General features: G+C 39.0%; 1 protein-coding gene across 4 annotated transcripts in view; it reads right to left on the reverse strand.

Moving 5' to 3' along the window:
• Positions 1-2,496: 2,496 nt before the first annotated feature.
• Positions 2,497-22,780, reverse strand: part of ak9 (adenylate kinase 9) — a 54,171-nt gene continuing 33,887 nt past the window's right edge. For 3 of the 4 annotated variants that reach the window (XM_061929108.2, XM_061929107.2, XM_061929109.2), the window contains exons 23-35: positions 18,905-18,976; positions 18,618-18,809; positions 16,391-16,609; positions 16,104-16,320; positions 15,827-16,028; positions 12,890-13,036; positions 12,588-12,805; positions 12,317-12,513; positions 12,083-12,252; positions 9,007-9,105; positions 8,777-8,879; positions 8,589-8,703; positions 2,497-3,055 (exon numbers count right to left, since the gene is read on the reverse strand). In XM_061929108.2, the coding sequence (XP_061785092.1) occupies positions 2,847-3,055; positions 8,589-8,703; positions 8,777-8,879; positions 9,007-9,105; positions 12,083-12,252; positions 12,317-12,513; positions 12,588-12,805; positions 12,890-13,036; positions 15,827-16,028; positions 16,104-16,320; positions 16,391-16,609; positions 18,618-18,809; positions 18,905-18,976 (2,160 nt within the window). In that variant the 3' untranslated portion in view covers positions 2,497-2,846. Of the gene's footprint in view, positions 3,056-6,779; positions 7,754-8,588; positions 8,704-8,776; positions 8,880-9,006; positions 9,106-12,082; positions 12,253-12,316; positions 12,514-12,587; positions 12,806-12,889; positions 13,037-15,826; positions 16,029-16,103; positions 16,321-16,390; positions 16,610-18,617; positions 18,810-18,904; positions 18,977-22,780 lie in introns of those variants that run through there. The other variant, XM_061929111.2, reaches the window with a different exon arrangement.

Below are 22,780 nucleotides of genomic sequence, written 5' to 3' on the forward strand. Positions count from 1 at the left end.
TCCAGGTCTCGGAGCTGTACATGAGGATGGGTTCGATGGTAGACTTGAAGAGGTCTTTTTTGTAATGACTACTGCTACAAACCAAATTGCCCCTCGGGGACAATAAAGATTTTCTAAGTCTAAGTCTAAGTCTAAGTCTCAGAAGAAGAAGAATTTGGCAGGATGGAGTGATATATGCTGTCCATTTTATTACATGCTTTCCAGGCTTGGGCTTTCTTGGTACGGAAGTTAATTACCGGAATCCATGATCCAGGAACCGAGGTACTTAAAATTGTTAACTTGCTTGGGGCTCCAGATTTGGAGGACAGTTGTACAGCAGTTTCGGTTTAGACAAATTCTGTCTTCAAGGAGTTGCAGTGGAGACCAACAGTTAGCAGCATCCTCTAGATCAGGGGTCACCAACCTTTTTGAAACCAAGAGCTACTTCTTGGGTACTGATTAATGCGAAGGGCTACCAGTTTGATACACACTTAAATAAATTGGCAGAAATAGCCAATTTGCTCAATTTACCTTTAACTCTATGTTATTGTTAATAATTAGTCAGACTTCATTTGTATTAAACACAAAAAACTATTTGCATTTTAAGTGTTTATATATATATATATATATATATATATATATATATATATATATATATATATATATATATATATTGTCTTTTGTAAGTTACATGTAAGTGTGATTTAAACAAGAATAGCTAAATAAATGAATCTATATATATAAAAAAATGGATATTTCTGTCTGTCATTCCGTCGTACATTTTTTTTCCTTTTACGGAAGGTTTTTGTAGAGAATAAATGATGAAAAAAACACTAAATTGAACGGTTTAAAAGAGGAGAAAACACGAAAAAAATGAAAATGTAATTTTGAAACATAGTTTATCTTCAATTCCGACTCTTTAAAATTCAAAATTCAACCGAAAAAAAGAAGAGAAAAACTAGCTAATTCAAATCTTTTTGAAAAAATTAAAAAAAGAACATCATTAGTAATTTTTCCTGATTAAGATTAATTTTAGAATTTTGATGACATGCTTTAAATAGGTTGAAATCCAATCTGCACTTTGTTAGAATATATAACAAATTGGACCAAGCTATATTTCTAACAAAGAAAAATCATTATTTCTTCTAGATTTTCCAGAACAAAATTTTTAAAAGAAATTTAAAAGACTTTGAAATACGATTTAAATTTGATTCTACAGATTTTCTAGAGTTGCCAGAATATTTTTTTTGAATTTTAATCATAAGTTTGAAGAAATATTTCACAAATATTCTTCGTCGAAAAAACAGAAGCTAAAATAAAGAATTAAATTAAAATGTATTTATTATTCTTTACAATAACATTTTTTTTTTACTTGAACATTGATTTAAATTGTCAGGAAAGAAGAGGAAGGAATTTAAAAGGTAAAAAGGTATATGTGTTTAAAAATCCTAAAATAATTTTTAAGGTTGTATTTTTTCTCTAAAATTGTCTTTCTGAAAGTTATAAGAAGCAAAGTAAAAAAATAAATGAATTTATTTAAACAAGTAAAGACCAAGTCTTTAAAATATTCACTGGTAAGTGCTGCTATTTGAGCTATTTTTAGAACAGGCCAGCGGGCGACTCATCTGGTCCTTATGGGCGACCTGGTGCCCGCGGGCACCGCGTTGGTGACCCCTGCTCTAGATCATGGAGAAGGGCCTCTGCATAGTTGGATGGTATTGCAATGTCATCTACAAAATCAAAATCTGTGATGTATTCCGCTGGGTGTCTGCGGCTAGTTCGGGGCTTTAATAGCAGCCCCATGTTGTTGTTAGCATCAAGAGGGACGCGGAGGACGTAATCGAGGACGATGATAAAAAGAAAAGGGGCTAGAGTGTCTCCCTGCCAGCACTGATTTCAAACGACCCAGTTTCTCCGTCAGGGTTGATAACTCTTGTACTGGTATTGGTGTAAACACACTCACATTCACACACTAGGGCCCATTTAGTGTTGCCAATCAACCTATCCCCAGGTGCATGTCTTTGGAGGTGGGAGGAAGCCGGAGTCACCACGCAGTCACGGGGAGAACATGCATCTCAAAAATAATATATTACTGTCATTTTTTTAATGATATGAAATACATTTTCATTGTTATCGTTACCCATATTTGTTGATTGGCTTGAAAACAATCCTATGGTTCTGCTGCATTACTGTATAGGGGGGGCTAGTGTTTTGTTCATAAACCATCCATTTTCTATACCAATTGTCCTCATTAAGGTCAGAGATGAGCTGGAGCCTATCCAGGGACAGGCTTTACACTAGACTGGTAGACAGCCAATTGCAAGGCACATATAGGCATCACAATTTACAGCCTCCAATTATGCATGTTTTTGGTATGTGGGAGGAAACCAGAGTATACCCGGAGATCTCCTGACTTTGAGGCCTCTGAGAGACCATTTGGACAAGGTTATTAAGGTAAAATACAATCAAAAGATATAAAAAATACAGAATTTGCAGTGAGAGAACAACACACTGTAAGAGTCATGTTTATTGGTGAGTTTTTGGCTGTGATTTAAATGGAGAAAAAAATACTTTACATGGGGAGTCTGTCCAATGTGTGGCACAGTGAGCCTCCCTCAGACAATGTATAAGAGTTGCCACAAAAAACTATATTTCTGTAATATACATTTTCTCACCATAGAAGGTCAAATACATAACTTGTGCCTTTGGCTTCACTGAAGTTATGAATGGTTTTTTTTTTTTTTTTTTCTCAAGCTACTGTGCCCACTCTGAAATTTAAGGCCCTCGTCACACTTTGACAATATTTTAGAAGCATTCCTCAACCAGAGAAACACTCTTAAGATTGAATTTCTGATTTGGCATGTTGGCTAGAGCTCGGTTTCGTCTTCGGGAGAGTCACTCAAGGCTAGGAACTTGTTCAGCTTGAACTCAAAGTCAATTGGTTGTTCACTGGGGAACTTATAAGGTGCTTTCATCAACGAGCTCAGGTAGGGAATGAGTGTGCAACTCTCCTCAAATGAGGCCAACTTCTTTTTGTACATCTGGCGAATGTGCACTGTGCTGCGATGGTTGAACGCTGTGGAAAAGAAACCAAAGAAACAGTAACTTTGTTTTCTGTTACGTACTTCACTTGTTATTATGAATTTAATAATTTAGAATCAAATTAGTGGTACCAAAGTGGTAAAAAACCTCAGACAATGTATGAAAATTGAAGCCATTTTTCCCATAAGAAATAAGAGCCACAAAAGAGCCACCTTTCTACTTAGCTACACAAAGTACTTAGCTTTATCAAAGTACTAGAACTGGTGTTATGGCTAAGAACGCACCAACAACGATGTGCTCACTCGCCTTTTTTTCTCAACAGATGTTTTCAAACGCGAGTGACAGTGCTTTACCGGACAACGTGTCTCACTGTCGTGACTCTACAAACAGTATGCTACAACTTCCAACATTCTTAGGCCCCATGGTGGGTTATATTGCAGCTTTATTCAATGTATTAAATCACAGCGACTGAGTCAGCAACGTGTGGACGATATGTTTGGGGCGCTGGATTCCGCTCAATGCTAGACGGGCAAACTAACCAGTTTGTGATGGTGGTGTACGAAAAACTGGGCAAAATTTCACTGGAAACCGAATCATACAAAAAGTGGGGAACATAAAATAATAATGTAACACTAGATTTGTTCCAAAAAACTGACTGCAAAATTTTCCCCAAAAATTTTATGAATATCACATTTCACACGTTCACTCTAAAGCAGGGGTGTCAAACTCATTTAGATCGGGGGCCACATGGAGAAAAATCTACTCCCAAATGGGCCGGACTGGTAAAATCACGACACGATACCTTCAAAATAAAGACAACTTCAATCAATCAATCAATCAATGTTTATTTATATAGCCCTAAATCACAAGTGTCTCAAAGGGCTGCACAAGCCACGACATCCTCGGTATAGCCCACATAAGGGCAAGGAAAAACTCACCCCAGTGGGACGTCGATGTGAATGACTATGAGAAACCTTGGAGAGGACCGCATATGTGGGTAACCCCCCCCCTCTAGGGAGACCGAATGCAATGGATGTCGAGTGGGTCTAACATAATATTGTGAGAGTCCAGTCCATAGTGGATCCAGCATAACAGTAAGAGTCCAGTCCACAGTGGGGTCAGCAGGAAACCATCCCGAGCGGAGACGGGTCAGCAGCGCAGAGATGTTCCCAACCAATATACAGGCGAGCGGTCCACCCCGGGTCCCGACCCCGGACAGCCAGCACCCCATCCATGGCCACCGGATCTGTGTGTCTTCCCCTCCACAAGGGATAGGGGGGAGCAGAGGAGAAAAGAAAAGAAACGGCAAATCAACTGGTCTAAAAAAAGGGGGGCTATTCAAAGGCTAGAGTATACAAATGAGTTTTGAGATGGGACTTAAATGTTTCTACTGAGGTAGCATCTCTAATTGTTACCGGGAGGGCATTCCATAGTGCTGGAGCCCGAATAGAAAACGCTCTACAGCCCGCAGACTTTTTTTGGGCTCTGGGAATCACTAATAAGCCGGAGTTCTTTGAACGCAGATTTCTTGCCGGGACATATGGTACAATACAATCGGTAAGATAGGCTGGAGCTAGACCGTGTAGTATTTTATACGTAAGTAGTAAAACCTTAAAGTCGCATCTTAAGTGCACAGGAAGCCAGTGCAGGTGAGCCAGTATAGGCGTAATATGATCAAACTTTCTTGTTCTTGTCAAAAGTCTAGCAGCCGCATTTTGTACCAACTGTAATCTTTTAATGCTAGACATAGGGAGACCCGAAAATAATACGTTACAGTAATCGAGACGAGACGTAACGAACGCATGAATAATGATCTCAGCGTCGCTAGTGGACAAAATGGAACGAATTTCAGCGATATTACGGAGATGAAAGAAGGCCGTTTTAGTAACACTCTTAATGTGTGACTCAAAGGAGAGAGTTGGGTCGAAGATAATACCCAGATTCTTTACTGAGTCGCTTTGTGTAATTGTTTGGTTGTCAAATGTTAAGGTGGTATTATCAAATAAATGTCGGTGTTTAGCAGGACCGATAATCAGCATTTCCGTTTTCTTAGTGTTGAGTTGCAAGAAGTTAGCGGACATCCATTGTTTAATTTCATTAAGACACGCCTCCAGCTGACTACAATCCGGCGTGTTGGTCAGCTTTAGGGGCATGTAGAGTTGGGTGTCATCAGCATAGCAATGAAAGCTAACACCGTATTTGCGTATGATGTCGCCTAGCGGCAGCATGTAAATACTAAAGAGTGCAGGGCCAAGAACCGAACCTTGGGGGACTCCGCACGTTACCTTAACATAGTCCGAGGTCACATTGTTATGGGAGACGCATTGCATCCTGTCAGTAAGATAGGAGTTAAACCACGACAAGGCTAAGTCTGACATACCAATACGTGTTTTGATACGCTCTAATAAAATATTATGATCGACGGTATCGAAAGCAGCGCTAAGATCAAGAAGCAGCAACATAGATGACGCATCGGAATCCATCGTTAGCAGTAGATCATTAGTCATTTTTGCGAGGGCTGTCTCCGTAGAGTGATTTGCCCTGAAACCGGATTGAAAAGGTTCACAGAGATTGTTAGACACCAAGTGTTCATTTAGCTGCTGTGCGACAATTTTTTCGAGGATTTTCGAGATAAACGGAAGGTGTGACACCGGCCGGTAGTTTACCATGAGGTCAGGATCGAGGTTAGGTCTTTTGAGCAAAGGATGAATAACCGCTTTTTTGAATGCTAGTGGAACAGTGCCAGAGGAGAGTGATAAGTTTATAATATTTAGCACTGATGGACCTAATAATACAAAAAGCTCCTTAATAAGTTTCCCAGGAAATGGGTCAAGTAAACATGTTGTTTGTTTTGTCCCATTGACACATCTTAACAATTCCTCTAATGTTATTTCATCAAAGAGAGAGAAACTATTTTGGAGGGCGGTATCCTTCGTAGATACCGTTGTATCTGTGTTAATAGAACCCAGTTGTAGCTGCGATGCATTGTCTTTAATCTCCTTTCTAATGAGTTCAATTTTCTTATTAAAGAAATTCATAAAATCATCTGCTGAGTGGGTGGAGCTACTGGGAGGAGTCCCTTGTTGGGTTAGCGATGCTACTGTACTAAACAAAAATTTCGGATCATTTTTGTTGAGGTGGATGAGATTTGAGTAATATTTAGCTTTAGCTAGGGTAAGCATGTGTTTATAAGTTGTTAAACTATCACTCCATGCTTGATGGAAAACCTCAAGTTTAGTAGCGCGCCATTTGCGTTCCAGCTTTCTACATGATAATTTATGGGCTCTAGTTTCTTCTGTAAACCATGGGGTGCGCCTTTTAGGGGCTCTTTTAAGCTTTAGCGGTGCTATACTATCAATGGTGTCGTGCAGGGCGTCGTTAAAGTTGTTAGTGAGGTTATCAATAGAGCCGACATAGTTTGGGAATGGTGCCATTACCGAAGGCAGTAGGCCAGCAAGAGTCATCGTTGTGGCAGCATTAATGTTGCGGCTGCTATAGTAGTTATTATTATTAGTTTGTTGACAATGAGTCAGAACTTCGAATTTTATAAGGTAATGATCGGACATTACTTTAGTATACGGGAGTATCGTAACTTTGGAGGTGGTGACACCCCTGACCAGCAGTAGATCTATCGTATTTCCGTTGCGATGCGTAGGTTCATTTATTATTTGTGTAAGACCACAGCTATCAATTATAGTCTGGAGCGCCATGCACTGAGGGTCCGATGGGGTATTCATATGGATATTAAAGTCCCCCATTATGATTATATTGTCGGCGTGCGTCACTAAATCAGCAACGAACTCTGAAAATTCACTGGTGAAGTCCGAATTGGGTCCTGGGGGGCGGTAGATAACAGCCAGGTGGAGAGGCAGCGGTGTGACAAACCTCATAGTAAGCATCTCAAACGAGTTATATTTATTATTTAGGTTCGGGGTAAGATTAAAGTTTTTATTGTGGATGAGTGCAACTCCCCCACCCCTTTTAATGGGACGGGCAATATGCGCTCCCGCCTCACCCAGCGCAAAGAAATCGTCTGGTTTGAGCCAGGTCTCGGCGAGACCAATAACGTCAAGATTATTGTCTCTAATGACCTCATTAACTAATAACGTTTTGGAAGATAATGATCTTATGTTTAAGAAGCCTATATTATAGGTAGTGGGCTGTTTTGAGGAGTTTTTGTTGAAATTATCCGTAGTAGCAATATTAATAATGTTGTGTTTATTATGTGTAGTGCAATTTAAATAATTACGACCATATCTAGGAATTGATATGACGGGAATTTTCCGATTGTTTGCTTGATGTTGTGATAAACCGAACGCATCATAACTTGCCACCTCAGTAGAGTGCATGTCTACTTCTGACACAGAAAAAACATTTTTTGAGTTGTGTATTGTTCTAAAATAGTTGCTATGTGTGCAGGTATTATCCAGCCTGGCGCTGGCTAGTTCTATTTTAACTAACTTCTCACCCGGACTAGCGCTTCTTTGAGGATTAGCCTTTCGCTTTGTTGTTAGCCCCGCTCGGCATCCCCGCTTCTGCTTCCGCTCACACCGCTTACGTGTCTTCCGTTGACGGTCCACGCTGGTACTTAACTCCGCTGCTTTGGAGGCCAGCGGAGAATCCCCATGCTAGCGAGGAGGTCGAAAGTACCCGCATCTTTCAGCCTATAACGGCCCGATCTATCCACATCCAGAATCGTCTGTCGGTCGTATCTGATCACGAAGTGTCCACGCTGTGAGCCAGCCATGAAATAGACAGAATTGACGGGTATTTTTGCCAAATCGCTCTACACTTCCAAGAGCGTCTGCAAGCCGCTGCCATCAGGGCGCCGCCATCTTATATAACTTCAGATTGTTTTCTTTGTTTAAAAATAGGACAAGCAAATTCTGAAATTGTACAAATCATAATGTTGTTGTTTTTTTTACACTTACATGGGGTTAATAGTATTCTATCTTTATTTGTCGTCATTCATATTTTCTGAATAAATTATGTGACAATGTTCATCAGTCAACTCATTGGTGTTCATTTTCAATCTATCAAGATAAAAAAATTATATCAAAATCAAATTACAGGATGTTATTTATGTAGTTTGATCATTTTCCTCGACTGATGTACTAACATCATGTGGTTTATTTTGTACATTTGTAGCATCATCTACAAAGATACAAAGAATTGCTATTGCGACATCCAGTGGACACATTTAGAACAGCTGTTTCTTTCATTCAAAAGTTTCAAAAGTTAATTTTTATTCTTAGCAAACTCATCCCGCTGGCCGGATAAAACCTGTTCGTGGGCCTGATCCGGCTCTTGGACCGTATGTTTGACACCCCTGCTCTAAACTCTGTGAACGTCATCTCTACAGACTAAAGGCAGTGTGTGTTGTCCTAAAGACGTCTACTATGACACATGGTTTTAGGCATAGTAAATGTTTTTGTTGGGGTTTTTTTCAGGGGGTAAAAAGGAAGTGTCTACTCGAGTGGAGCTAATAACTCTTTGAGGAACTACCGTGTATTGGTGGTCATTTCTGGTGGGTTGTTGTGATATTGGTAAAGTTGGCATATATTCACCTTTCATATAAAATGCCACATAGTGGAGAGCTGATCTTTCCATACTGTAGAAGGGAAACTTTGGTTTCAGACACCCAACAGCTGTCATGGCCTTGATGACTGACACTGCCACACCCTTCAAAACAGGCCAAATGTCTTCAAGTCATAAAAACCTGTAACAAAATCTTTGACATTTGATTGTTTCTGACCTGCTCCAGGTACCCTAATGTGGGGAGGCAAGTGAGGGGGATTGGCTCACACAGAGGAGGAACCTTACTGGGCAACTGCAGGTTCCAGTAGAGCTCAGGAGCACTTGAAAAGTAATAAAATGTATCAAAGCCAAATTATATTTAACTGACTAATGCTACAGTTGCAACACGTAGCTAAAATATCTCACGGAACACGGATTGGCATTCTTGCGAGACATTAGGAGTCTCACCTCAAAAACTTGTACTGTTTCTGCTTTGTCTCACAAGCGTAGATGCGTTCTCTGTATTCCACCGCATATTCACTGCTTCCACGCACCAAGGCCTCATACCTAAAGACACACAGAAATTAATATGGACAAAAGTCATAAATCCAGATTCTCCCCCATGCTTTGTCATTGTCAATGATTGTCATTTAAAAAAAACAACAACTAATATTTAATTTGTAAAACAACGAACACACACAAGCATCTTTCAAGAGCTCCTTTTGGAGCGTGCCATTTACTTATTGACTGTGTTTTTGATGACCCCCCCTTAGGGTTGTATGGTATACCGGTATCAGTATAGTACCGCGATACTAATGACTCATTTTCGGTACCATACCATCTCTAAAACGTACCGGTCCCGCCCCCCCACGCCCCCGTCGAAGTCACGACGTGACATTGCTGGTTTACGAGCAGACGAGCATGTTCGGCGGCACACAATCACAGAGTACTTACAAGCAGACACAGTGTGTAGACAGAAAAGGGAAAACGAACGCATTTTGGCTTAAAAACTAACGATAAAGGTGAAGTTATAACACTGAAACGCCCTCAGGAAGAGGTGCCATAAGACATGGCTAGCTAGCTGGCGGCTTAAGTCCAGCCCCAGTCGTCAGTGTTTTAGCGACTTCTAAATCACTAATCCTCGCCTCCATGGCGACGAATAAAGTAAGTTTCTTACAAGTATCATCCCTGCGGGACGAGGAATAGCTAAACATGCTTCACTACACACCGTATCTCACCGGCGCCACAATGTAAACAAACGCCATTTGTGGATCTACACTTAACATCCACTGTAATGATACCAAGTACAGTAGCGTATCTAGTAGATACTACTATGATTACGTCGATATTTTTTTGCATCACAACATATTTAGTTGTTTTTTTCATTTAAATTATATTTATAAAATCAGGAAATATGTCCCTGTACACATGAGGACTTTGAATATGACCAATGTATGATCCTGTGACTACTTGGTATCGGATTGATACCCAAATGTGTGGTATCATCCAAAACTAATGTAAAATATCAAACAACAGAAGAATAAGTGATTATTACATTTTAACAGAAGTGTAGATAGAACATGTTAAAAGAGAAAGTAAGCAGATATTAACAGTAAATGAACAAGTAGATTAATAATTAATTTTCTACCATTTGTCCTTAACAATGTTGACAAAATAATAGAATGATGAATGACACAATATGTTACTGCATATGTCAGCAGACTAATTAGGAGCCTTTGTTTGTTTACTTACCATTAAAAGACAAGTTGTCTAGTATGTTCACTATTTTATTTAAGTACTTAACTGCAATAAGAAACATATGTTTAATGTACCCTAAGATTTTTTGTTTAAATAAAGCCAATAATGCAAATTTTTTGTAGTCCCCTTTATTTAGAAAAGTACCGAAAAGTACCGAAATAATTTTAGTACCGGTACCAAAATATTGGTATCGTTACAACTAGGGCTGTGAATCTTTGGGTGTCCCACGATTCGATTCAATATCGATTCTTGGGGTCACGATTCGATTCAAAATCGATTTTTTTTTTTTCAATTCAACACAATTCTCGATTCAAAAACGATTTTTTCCCGATTCAAAAGGATTCTCTATTCATTCAATACATACGATTTCAGCAGGATCTACCCCAGTCTGCTGACAAGCAAGCAGAGTAGTAGATTTTTGTAAAAAGCTTTTATAATTGTAAAGGACAATGTTTTATCAAGTGATTGCAATAATGTACATTTGTTTTTAACTATTAAATGAACCAAAAATATGACTTATTTTATCTTTGTGAAAATATTGGACACAGTGTGTTGTCAAGCTTATGAGATGCAATGCAAGTGTAAGCCACTGTGACACTATTGTTCTTTTATTTTTATAACTGTCTAATGATAATGTCAATGAGGGATTGTTAATCACTGCTATGTTGAAATTGCAACTAATATTGATACTGTTGTTGATAATATTCATTTTTGTTTCACTACTTTTGGTTTGTTCTGTGTCGTGTTTGTGTCTCCTCTCAATTGCTCTGTTTATTGCAGTTCTGAGTGTTGCTGGGTCGGGTTTGGTTTTGGAATTGGATTGCATTGTTATGGTATTGCTGTGTATTGTTTTGTTGGATTGATTAATAAAAAAATAAAAAAATAAATAAATAAAATAAAAATAGATTTAAAAAAAAATGAGAATCGATTCTGAATCGCACAACGTGAGAATCGCGATTCGAATTCGAATCGATTTTTTCCCACACCCCTAGTTACAACACTACCCCCCTTACTCTTTCTCTGATTTTTCGAGCAGCCACAAAAATGAATGTGCCCTTTTTTAACTCTGCCTAGCAACGAATGGATTACAACATATGTAATGTGACCAAGACATTGCATTTGAGCACTTCTGCTTAACATTTCAGAATAAATTAAATGAATACATTTGATGAAAAAAAATGTTGTTTAGAATTTAACTAGAAAAGTAAAATAATTCAATAAGACACATTACCGTCGTTTTTAGTTACCATCCATCCATCCATCCATTTTCTACCGCTTAATCCCTTTGGGGTCGCGGGGGGGCGCTGGAGCCTATCTCAGCTACAATCGGGCGGAAGGCGGGGTACACCCTGGACAAGTCGCCACCTCATCGCAGGGCCAACACAGATAGACAGACAACATTCACACTCACATTCACACACTAGGGCCAATTTAGTGTTGCCAATCAACCTATCCCCAGGTGCATGTCTTTGGAGGTGGGAGGAAGCCAGAGTACCCGGAGGGAACCCACGCAGTCACGGGGAGAACATGCAAACTCCACACAGAAAGATCCCGAGCCCGGGATTGAACCCAAGACTACTCAGGACCTTCGTATTGTGAGGCAGATGCACTAACCCCTCTGCCACCGTGCTGCCCGTTTTTAGTTACCATTTTTTTATAAACAAACACTAGTCATTCCTCTGCAGTATACTGTACTTTTTTTTTTTTCAACCAGTGTAACACTTAGTAGTGTTCTCCTCAAATCAAAGTCATTCTCCCATATATGGATCGTGTTTATCACATGTACCTCTGCTTTCCATCCAGATAAGTGATGGGGCAGAAGCCCTCCATTTCAAACTGCTGCGAGGATCTGTCCTTTACATCGGCTTCCGTCAACCTTTGTGGCAGCAGGTGTCGCTCCGGGAGAGGGCGTGGGCACTCAGGGGTGATAAATTGATCCGGATTTGACAGGAAAATCTGCCGTGGTAAAATATAACTTGGGATTTTTGCGCTTTTACATGTGAAAGCTCAATTTGATGACCTCCAAATGGTGCGCGTCACACATCTTGAAGTAGTGTCTCTTGTATTCAGCGGCATACATAAGGGATGGCGTTTCTGAGCAGTCCACTAGGTGGTTATCCAGAGCAAGGCAGACAGGGCAGTACTGACCGAACTCGCCAAGCTGTCGCTGAAACTCCATGGGTGTAACACAAAGCTTGTTGATGCAGCCAGCTTGGCCTGTATAAAAAAACATATAATACACACATTAATTACAATGCAAACTTAACCTGCTTTGCTTGTGGATAACTTACCGCTTCGTGTCCTCTTTAGGTAAGTGTGGATGTATTTCATGCTGGTACTTATCTCCTTGATAAGGGTCTCCCACATGTACCACTTGCTCTTGAGGCCATCAAGCGGGATCAAGTTATCATATTGTTGTCGGAAATGTTGTCTCATACTCTCAGCCTCCTGAGTGTAACAGGTGTTACGTATGTGGAGGATCGCTGTGCTGTCGTGCGTCAAGTGGGGCCTGCCGCAAAAACAATAGGACAGTTTGTAAGGTTGGGGTTAGGATGGGATTTTGGGGGGGGGGGGCGCGGAGAATGGATCTCACTTGTTTTCCTCCATCTTGCTAGCAAGGCCTCTCTTGAGGACCTCCACTGTCTCCATCTCAATCTCAACCATGATCATGGGGATGATGCTGTGAGACTGCATTAGCTGTGCTTGCTTCATTGTCATGGGAAAGCCATCCAACACATACCTGAAATACCAAACAAGTCTAAAAAAAAGAAACTATACACTTTGCATTTACACATAATTGATCTCAAATAAACCAAATGCTCACTGGGTAAACCTGATGAGATCCACTACAAGAGCTATTTTAAAAACTGCATAATAGAGCTAACTAAAACTGCACACTTGATTTGTATTATTGTTATTGAGGTTTGGCTTGTTTAGAACTACAGTAGTAGCGGTAATATTTTGTCTTTTAGCTAGACAGGTGAAGATCTGAATACAGGCACATTAAGGATTTTTTTTCCCAATTTTTGACATCACAGCCTGCTTATAATTGGCTGGTACTGCCCCAACAGATCCTGCAGTGGAGCTGTGGATGGGAATTACTGCCACCTGCAAGACTGGAGTTGATTAGTATGGTATTGCATGCTCCATTAGTGATTTCCAGTGTGTGGGCCGCTTTTTGTTTTCTACTGGCCCGCAGCAGCTTGTAGAGATAAAATTAAAAAAACGAGTAAAATGGTGAAAAATAGTGCAAAAAGGTTAACTAATAATGATGCATAGCTTTGAACTGTTATTTTTGTTGTGCGGAACAAACTATTCAGTTTTACCGTGTATCATTGTGGGGTGACAAGTGCCCAAACCAAAAATCCCATGCATTAAAAAAAAAAAAAAGTATATAACTGCGAAATAATCTACCATGGGCCAAAAAAATTTGCGAGTGCCAGCACTTTGATATAGAAGATTAGAAATATGGTTTAATTCAAGAAAGAACTCGTAGCAATCATCTCTAAAATTGCCACAACAAGTTTTCAATCTAGGTAATCTAGGTTCCTGAGCCCATGTGGTGATATCCTTTACACACTGATGTCGCTTTTTGATGCAGTACCGCCTGAGGGATCGAAGGTCCGTAATATCATCGCTTATGTGCAGTGATTTCTCCAGATTCTCTTAAACTTTTGATGATATTACGGGCCGTAGATGGTGAAATCTCTAAATTCCTTGCAATAACTCGTTGAGAAATGTTGTTCTTAAACTGTTGGATAATTTGCTCACGCATTTGTACACAAAGTGGTGACCCTCGCCCCATCCTTGTTTGTGAATGACTGAGCATTTCACGGAAGCTGCTTTTATACCCAATCATGGCACCCAGCTGTTCCCAATTAGCCTGTTCACCTGTGGGATGCTCCAAATAAGTGTTTGATGAGCATTCCTCAACTCTCTCAGTCTTTTTGCTACTTGTGCCAGCTTTTTTGAAACACGTTGCAGGCATCAAATTCTAAATGAGCTAATATTTGCAAAAAATAACAAAGTTTTCCAGTTCGAACGTTAAGTATCTTGTCTTTGCAGTCCATTCAATTGAATAGAAGTTGAATATGATTTGCAAATCATTGTATTTTGTTTTTATTTACGATTTACACAACGTGCCAACTTCATAATTTGTCATATATATGTATTTTGCATTATTGTCTGCAGAAAAAAACAAACTAAAAAATATTTATAAAATATTGTTTTGTGTCATATGTGTGGGTGTCTGAAATGGATTTATTGAATTTACATCATGTCATATGAACGTTTATTTGGTTTTTGAATGATTCGTTTCTCGTCAGATCTTTTAGAACGGATTAATTACAAAAATCAAGGTTTCACAGTGTATCTTTTTTATTTTTTTTTTTATTTATTTTTTTAGCCTTTTAATAAAACTTTTGCAGCACGGTGACGCAGCGGTTAACCTGCCTCACAGCAAGAAGGTCCTGGGTTCGATTCCCGGGCGCAGGGTTTTTTGTGTGGAGTTTGCATGTTCTCCCCGTGACTACGTGTGTTTCCTACAGGTATTCCAGCTTCCTCCCACTCGCATGCACCTGGGGATAGGCTGATTGGCAACACTAAATGGCCCTAGTGTGTGGATGTGAGTGTGAATGGTGTCTCTGTGTCTGTGTTGGACCTGCGACGAGGTGGAGACTTGTCCAGGGTGTCCCTTGCCTTCCGCTCGAGTGCAGCTGGGATAGGCTTTTTTACTGGTCCATGGAACATTGTAGCAATGAAATTAACAACCAAAAAATCCCAGCAAAAAAAAAAAAAAAAAATAGAGTAAAAAGACCTGACGTGATGAAAAAATGCAAACATTTTGATATTAATAAAACAAATGCAAAGATTTGTCTTTAAATATATGTTTAGCCTTTTTATTAGCCTATTTCATTACATATTACATAATGATGTCAAGCCACCACCATATTGAGAGTCAATTTAAGTTTAAGGGTTTTAAGTACCATGCCGTTGCTGTTCTTTTTGGAATGTAAAATAGTTGTCTGTTGTTATTTGTGAGCATATTTATAAGCACATTATTGTTATATACTTGGAGCCTATAGGTGACTGCTTTTCTTTATTGAATGTATAGTTACCTCTTGGCAGATGAATTATTTGCAAAAAGATGTTGAAGCACAGTGATAAAGGGAGTTTAGTGAATTTAGAAGAACACGGGTTCAGTTTTTTTGTTTTCGTCGTAGTCTCAAGAATCGTTGAAATTCAAATTGGTATCGACTACTGTAATTCTGTTATAGTAAAAACCTTGATAAAAACTTATCAAAGTGTCCCCCACACCCTTTGGTTTTTTAGTATGTGAAAAAAGTTTGGACAACCGTTCTCTACTCAGCACCATTGTAGTTGTCATTGTATAGTAAATACACAATTCTACATACAACTGTTGTATCGGATCTCATTTGATTGTGCAATGTATCTAAAAACAATGACTAATTGTTGCAATTAATGTTAATTAATGTTCAGTTCATTGAGTAAAAGGTGATGTTTGTCTAACCCTTGGGTGCAGCAGACCATGCTCATGAGCACCAGCTCCAGGCACTGGATGGCCAGTTCATCAGGCACAGCAAGGCCTTCGTGGAGATGCTCTTTCATCTGCGTGGCCAAATCGCTGTGATCCTGGGTGTCGAGAACCCGACGCATGACGCCACCGATGGACAGCAGGTCCAAGCCGTACTTCTGAGACAACATCTGCGCGACTTCATCAGCATGTAGAGAAATTGATTAGAAAACTAGAGAAGGAATTGTATGAAAAACTGCAATTCGAAACTCACCGCCAGTTTTCCCTGATTTTGGCGGTCCAATAATGGCCATTTTAACAGGAAGCGTAGGGGAGGGCTTGGTCTGTCTGAGGTACTTTAAAGGGTTGAGCATGAATGTTTGTTGGTTCTTCTTAGACTCTAAAAAGTAGATATACTGATTGAGGAGCACGGGATAGGCGCCATCAAGAGGCCACAGCAAAGGCTGGATGATATCTCTTTCATTATACCGCTGTGTGGAAAAGGACTTAATTTACTCTAAAAATGTCTCAATCCTCAAAATCAAGGTTATTTTGTCTTACCCTAACAGGGTCCAAGCAGCCAAAGGCACTATGAAACTTGTAAGAGTAGAGGAGTAGCTGCTGTGACAAGTTGTACGAAATGGCCAGGCATCTTTGGAAGAGTGATTCCCTGTTGGTGTACAAAGGCTCCACTTTCAGGACGAGTTGACGTCGAACAATTTGTGTCTTACGGGACGCATTTATAGATATCCTCGGAATGTTCAGCTCGACCACAAGCTCCTAGGTATAGAAAACACACACAAAAGCAAATGTCCTCAAAGACTGATTTACTGTACATGTACTGTAAGGTGAACAGTCACCATCATAAAGCCTTTATTACTTTACAGGTAAAGTTTGAAGTAACATTTTAATATACAGCATTGTGCCGAGTGTGAAATTTGGTGGAAGAGGAATTATGGTATGGGGCTGGTTTTTCAGGAGTTGGGCTTGGCCCCTTAGTTCCAGTGAAAGGAACTTTGAATGCTCCAGGATACCAAAACATTTTGGACAATTCCATGGGATGGCACTTCAAGTTCATATGTGAGTAAAGGCAGGTGGCCAAATACTTTTGGCAATATAGTAGACATACATGTATGTATATATGTATTAGGTGTATGCATCTCTACCTTAAATGGCAATCCGATATGCATCTAGATACATGGGTTACGATACAATTACGATACTTTTTAAAACATTACGATTTAATTCAATTTGGTGTGGTACAATTCGATGCGATTCGATGCAGATGGTAGCTTTGCATGGTGAAAAAAAATATTAAATGGCTTATGTAACATGGCAGAATAATGTCATGTGTTTATTTTTTAAATAGACACAGACAAAACAGGCGGTTTCCTGTATTATAGTAGAGCTATCAACTTCAAGGCATTGCAATCCATAAACTTCACGGAAAGAAGATGTAAATAAAACAACTTTGGAAAAACTACCAGGTATTTACTGTTGTTTGCTCAGGTAGTAAAAATAAAATACAGCGAAAAGCAAGCTGTGCATCAAGCAGAGGTGTTATAAGACCACAGTAACACAAGTGCAAGATACAATTAAGTGCCACCATGTAAACTAAACAGCAACTTTAGTGTAGAAGCTGAAATACTTTGCATCGTGCCATTCTGATGGTTACTGTGCAGCTAGGTCTTTATCTTTAGCACAATGAACAGTGTAGTAGATGTTGTGATTACCTCGCAAAGTTGTGGCTAAGTTGGGGCTCCAAGTCTTTCAAAACTGCTTGAGTGTGTTCATGCCGTCTCAACAGGTGGGTGCTCAGATTAGTCGTGCTGGTGCTTCTTTATCACTGCTTTCCAAACGTTACAAATGGCCATACTTTTATACTTTTAACATTCTTTTAAGTAAAAATGTGAATGTTTACCACACTTTAGATTTAATATTGGCCGGTGCATTGTTAGTAAACTCTTTCGGTGCTGTCTGCCATGTTGCTCTGTTGCTGTCAGTCGCAAACGAGACCGTTACTCTCGTATTGCCTCATCACAGAAGTCTCACAAGATTAGCGCGGCCATATTTTGTAGCACAGCTCCAATCAACCGTTTCATGACTTTCCATCCGGACATCGACGGATACTTGGTATTGATCAATCCAGAGGCTCCCCAAACGATGTATTCATATCTCTAAAGTTAAAAACGGTTCAGTCGGTTAAATCGGGTAAAGTTAAAGTATTTTAGTTGTCTGCTGCATTTTTCAAAACATAGCAAAAGGTAGGAAAGAGAATAAGAGGTGAATGAGTGTCTCTATGGTAAAAGCCGCATAGTACACACAAAATATTTATTTAAATAGGGCGTTCTGCACCACTTTTGTACTATTTATCAATTGTTAATGGAGTCAAAGTAAACCATTTGCAACATGCCCACTAATAGTATACATCATTTTATAATTTATTGCACTATTTATCAATTGTGCATGCAGTCTTAGTAGATTACCCACAACATGCCTACTAATAGAATATGTAATTTTATAGTTTGCACACGCTTTTTAGCCTGCGGTATTTGGCTCTTAGTCAATCTTTGGGCACCACACGATTCGATTCTTGGGGGTAACAATTCAATTCAGAATGGATTCCTGTAAGGGTTAATAAAGGATTTCCTAACAGTCTGACCCTGGAACTGAAAATGTCTAAGTCCTTTATTTTATTGTAAGGATGTACTGCATAACCTATTTTACTGCACTAACAATCTAGTTAATCTTACATTAAACCAAATGCACAGGGGTTTGTCTTTTTTACCAACACAGAAGCAATGTTGTTGGTATCAGTCACGTAGCGCTCTTCGATCTCCATGCTCAGCCTGTCATCGGTTGCTTCCTCGGTCTCCTCTTCATCCCTGAATTCGTCGTCCCCTTCTAGTGGAAACTCCTCCTCCAGGATAGCCTCGATCTCATCCTCGATGTTTGAGCCTTCCCCGTCCTCGTCTTCGGCCTGACACGAAAAGTGGTTTGTTTAGAGTTTAGAACAAAAAAATGTATTCCTAAAAGGGAAGTAAAGATTTTAGAGAGACTACTGTGTGACCTTACTTTTGCTGTGGTCGGCGAAGAAACGCCTTTCTCCTCCATTAGATCTGCTCTCCTCTTCTCAATGTTGTCTTCCTGTAACAAAGAGAGCCTGATCACGACTTTGCATTACAGTAAATAGCAATAGGACAAATTTGATTGTTAATTTCTTTAAGGGTACATAAGGTATTCAATCTAAAGAATAGGCATTTTTGACATCTGGCACCAAAACAACCTGTTAAAAACATGATTTAAGGCTCTCAAACAATTAAAATATAAAATCATTGTTAACTAAAAATGTATCACGATAATCGCAGATAGTTAAATTTTTTCATTATTAGCAAGTGTACCGTAAACAAAACATTTTTTTCAAATGACAATTTACAAAAATGACGTGCAGTTGGTGTATCCCTGACAGAATTATATTTCCAGCTGTAGGACACTTGCATTCAGAGGAGAGGAGCTACACCTCTGTGTTTAGATACCAGTTTTGAGCATTAATAACACAAAATGCGAGTTGTTGCAATCATGGTTTGTTTGATTGTCAAAGATATTGGTAATCTAAAATGTGATATTTCTTCTTAAATAAATCTTGTACATTACATGGGTTGTACTTGTATAGCGCTTTTCTATCTTTTTAAGGAACTCAAAGCGCTTTGACACTATTTCCACATTCACCCATTCACTCACACACACACACACTCTCACACACACACACACACACACACACACACACACACACACACACACACACACACACACACACACACACACACATTCACACACATTCACACACTGATGGCGGGAGCTGCCATGCATGGCGCTAACCAGGCCCATCAGGAGCAAGGGTGAAGTGTCTTGCTCAAGGACCCATCGGACGTGACTAGGATGGTAGAAGGTGGGGATTGAACCAGGAACCCTCAGGTTGCTGGCACGGCCACTCTCCCAACTTCGCCACGCCGTCCCCTCCTTGTACGTGTTGTACAAGTTAATGGTATTCATATCGCTGCATGACCATGTCTTACCCTTCTCTATTTATTAATAAAGTGTTATATTCAGCCTGCTAAACATTCTGTAATTGAGGACTAGCAACCAGAATAGGTTATAAAATAGTGAACACTATATTTAAGCCTGTCAGGAAATTTCCACTCCTATATTCCTCAACTGATAAACCAACATTTATTTAGGTAGAAATATCACAGATTGCATTGCAAAACATATTTGATAAGCATGATCGTAAAGTAAGGCAAATTTACATTTTCGTTAGTGCAGTTTGACCGGATGTGACGCGTAGCGCTTTTGTTTTGAAGCTGGAAGTCATTGATTTTTTCGAGAAGAGGTGTCTTGACATGTATTGATGACAGACAAGATAAAAAAAAGTCACTCTCGACTTTTTGCCTACTGTCTTTCATTTTTGCTGAGCTTGTATCCCATTTTATTGAAGTAGTTACAGTAACAATCTCCATGTTATGTTATCAACTATTTATCATTAAACTGTGGTATGTGTACCACCAGTGGTATGTGGGTTCTATCTAGTGGTATGCCAAATAATTACTTGATTAAAGTACTTGTTTTATTTTACTATGGTCAAAAACAGTGTTACTGTTCAAAATGTGTGTAAATAAAACTGCCTTGCTTTTAATGAATACTTAGGCCTACTAAGGTACTGTACTTTTTTTTTGATTGTTTTAAACATGTCCTGTCCAGCCACTAAGGCAAATCATATTGTCACTGTGAATGCCCATATCTGCTGTACATATTTACTTTACAAAATAGAAGTGTGGGATACTTATTTTGTTGCCTTATTTGTGTCATAGCCTGTTAAACTACTAGGCTGTGCCCTATTTATAGTTAAAGTTTTCTCTGGTGTTTAGTGCTTTAGTTCCTGTCCTGCGCTTTTATTTTGGTGGTACTTCCTGTGGTGTTGGTATTTTTCCATAACACCTTCACATTTTCGCTGAGCACTGATACACTTTCTATTAGTAATTAGCAGTGATGGGCAAGCTACTCGGAAAATGTAGTAAGCTGAGCTACAAGTTACTCTCGATTAAATGTGGCTCAACTACAGGGGAAGCTCTCCCCAGAGAATTGTAGCAAGTTACACCACAAGCTACACAGCAAAAGTAGCTTGCTACATCAAAGCTACATTTAACGGCATTTATATCTATGGGCCCACATGTTAGGCTGACCATATTCTGAAATCCCAAAAAGAGGACACATATATGCGTGCCAAGGCGGGCATAGGGGACTAGGTGAAAATTTTCCAATGATACTCGAACTTGCTTTATAAATAATATATTTATTTAAATAAAGCATTTTTCCCTCCTCTGTTGACAGCAGTGTTGGCGCTAGGAATTTTCAAAATGGGGTCCCAGGGACCCCATCAAGTCATAAAAATGGGGTCCCACAGTAAGTTTTTGGGGTCCCACTTTTTTGTAAGCGTTTTGAAAACAAATGACAAATGTATGCATTATCCTGTCATATCTCACATTCTATATTGTGTTTTGGAAAAAGGTTGTCATAAACGTTACTTAATTAATTAAAAAAGATAATACAAAAGAAAACAAATGTGTATGCATATGTAAATGTATTCAGTTATAAACATTCATTCACTTTCTTCTTTCCTTCATGGATCTAAACTTTACCGCTGCTGGTAGTTTTTTCTATGTTTTTATTTAATAAGTTGTAGGTGTATTTATTTCAGTATAAAAGTGTAAAAAGTGTTTTGCTTGGGTCATGAAATGATGATAATGGTGTGCCAGGGCATACATACATTTTATATTTAACGCTTAAATCTCTGGAGTCTACATCAACTTCAGATCAATTCCTCATTTCAAAATGTTTTAGTTTTTTTATGTTGTTTTTTTGTTTGTTTGTTTTTTTGTTTGTTTGTTTTCCGCCCCTTTTTGTCAAACAAAACTATGTTTTTTATGGCAAACACACAAAATATGCAAAATCTTCCACCAAAAATATTTTTCAAAGTGGAATATTTGATGTGAAGTAATCGGAACCTTGGATAGGTCAATAATTCATAATAACATTGATTTTGATTCAATATTATGTTTTGAGCAATGAACGTTTGAAAGAAGAAGAAAAAACAGCTTTGTTTTATTAGTCAACATTGCAACTTTTTCTAAATGACATTTAACCTTTAAGCTTTTTTATTTTACTTTTGTTATGTTTTTGTTTATTTTAAGAGTATTTTTAGAATGTGCCGTGGGCCTTTAAAACATTAGCTGTGGGCCACAAATGGTAAAAAAAAATTACAATTTTTTTTTATCTGCGTCCTTTCTGATTTCAATGCGTTAAAAAGACACAAAAAGTGTGTTAACGCCAACACTGGTTGACATGACATTATAACAAAATAAGTCACACTTATATTCTGTAACATTCACAGTTTTGGAAAAAAAATGCAGAGGTAGAAATATTCAAAATAACCTCTTGTATATAATGTAAACATAAATAATGCCTCAAAACAAGTTAATTAAATTTAAACATAAAACAGCAGACGAGCTCTCGCCCTGCACAGGTGTTTTGTGCTTTGTAGTGTCGATATGGGCTTGTAGATCGTTGGCCCCTTTATTTGCCACAGATATATACCTTCCTGCTTTGCACACAGTGCATTCTGCTTTCCATGTGTCACGGCCAGGACGAAAACACAGATACTTTTACCGCAAATCATCCGTGAAGTTGCATTTATGTTTCGGCTTCTCTCTTGTGTTCTGTCTGTTGCTTGACTGTCTCGCTCTCTCGCTCTCTGTCTCTGCCCCTCCCTCACGAATGTTGCTGCGTGCGCACACCTTCACAATTAAACCCCTTCTTAACTCTGGACGTACATTGAAAATACACGCAACCCTAACTCAAAATACCGGACATTTGAGCCATTTTCATGTATTTTTA

This window comes from Nerophis lumbriciformis, linkage group LG34 (assembly GCF_033978685.3).
Source record: "Nerophis lumbriciformis linkage group LG34, RoL_Nlum_v2.1, whole genome shotgun sequence".
In the NCBI taxonomy this organism is placed as follows: Eukaryota; Metazoa; Chordata; class Actinopteri; order Syngnathiformes; family Syngnathidae; genus Nerophis; species Nerophis lumbriciformis.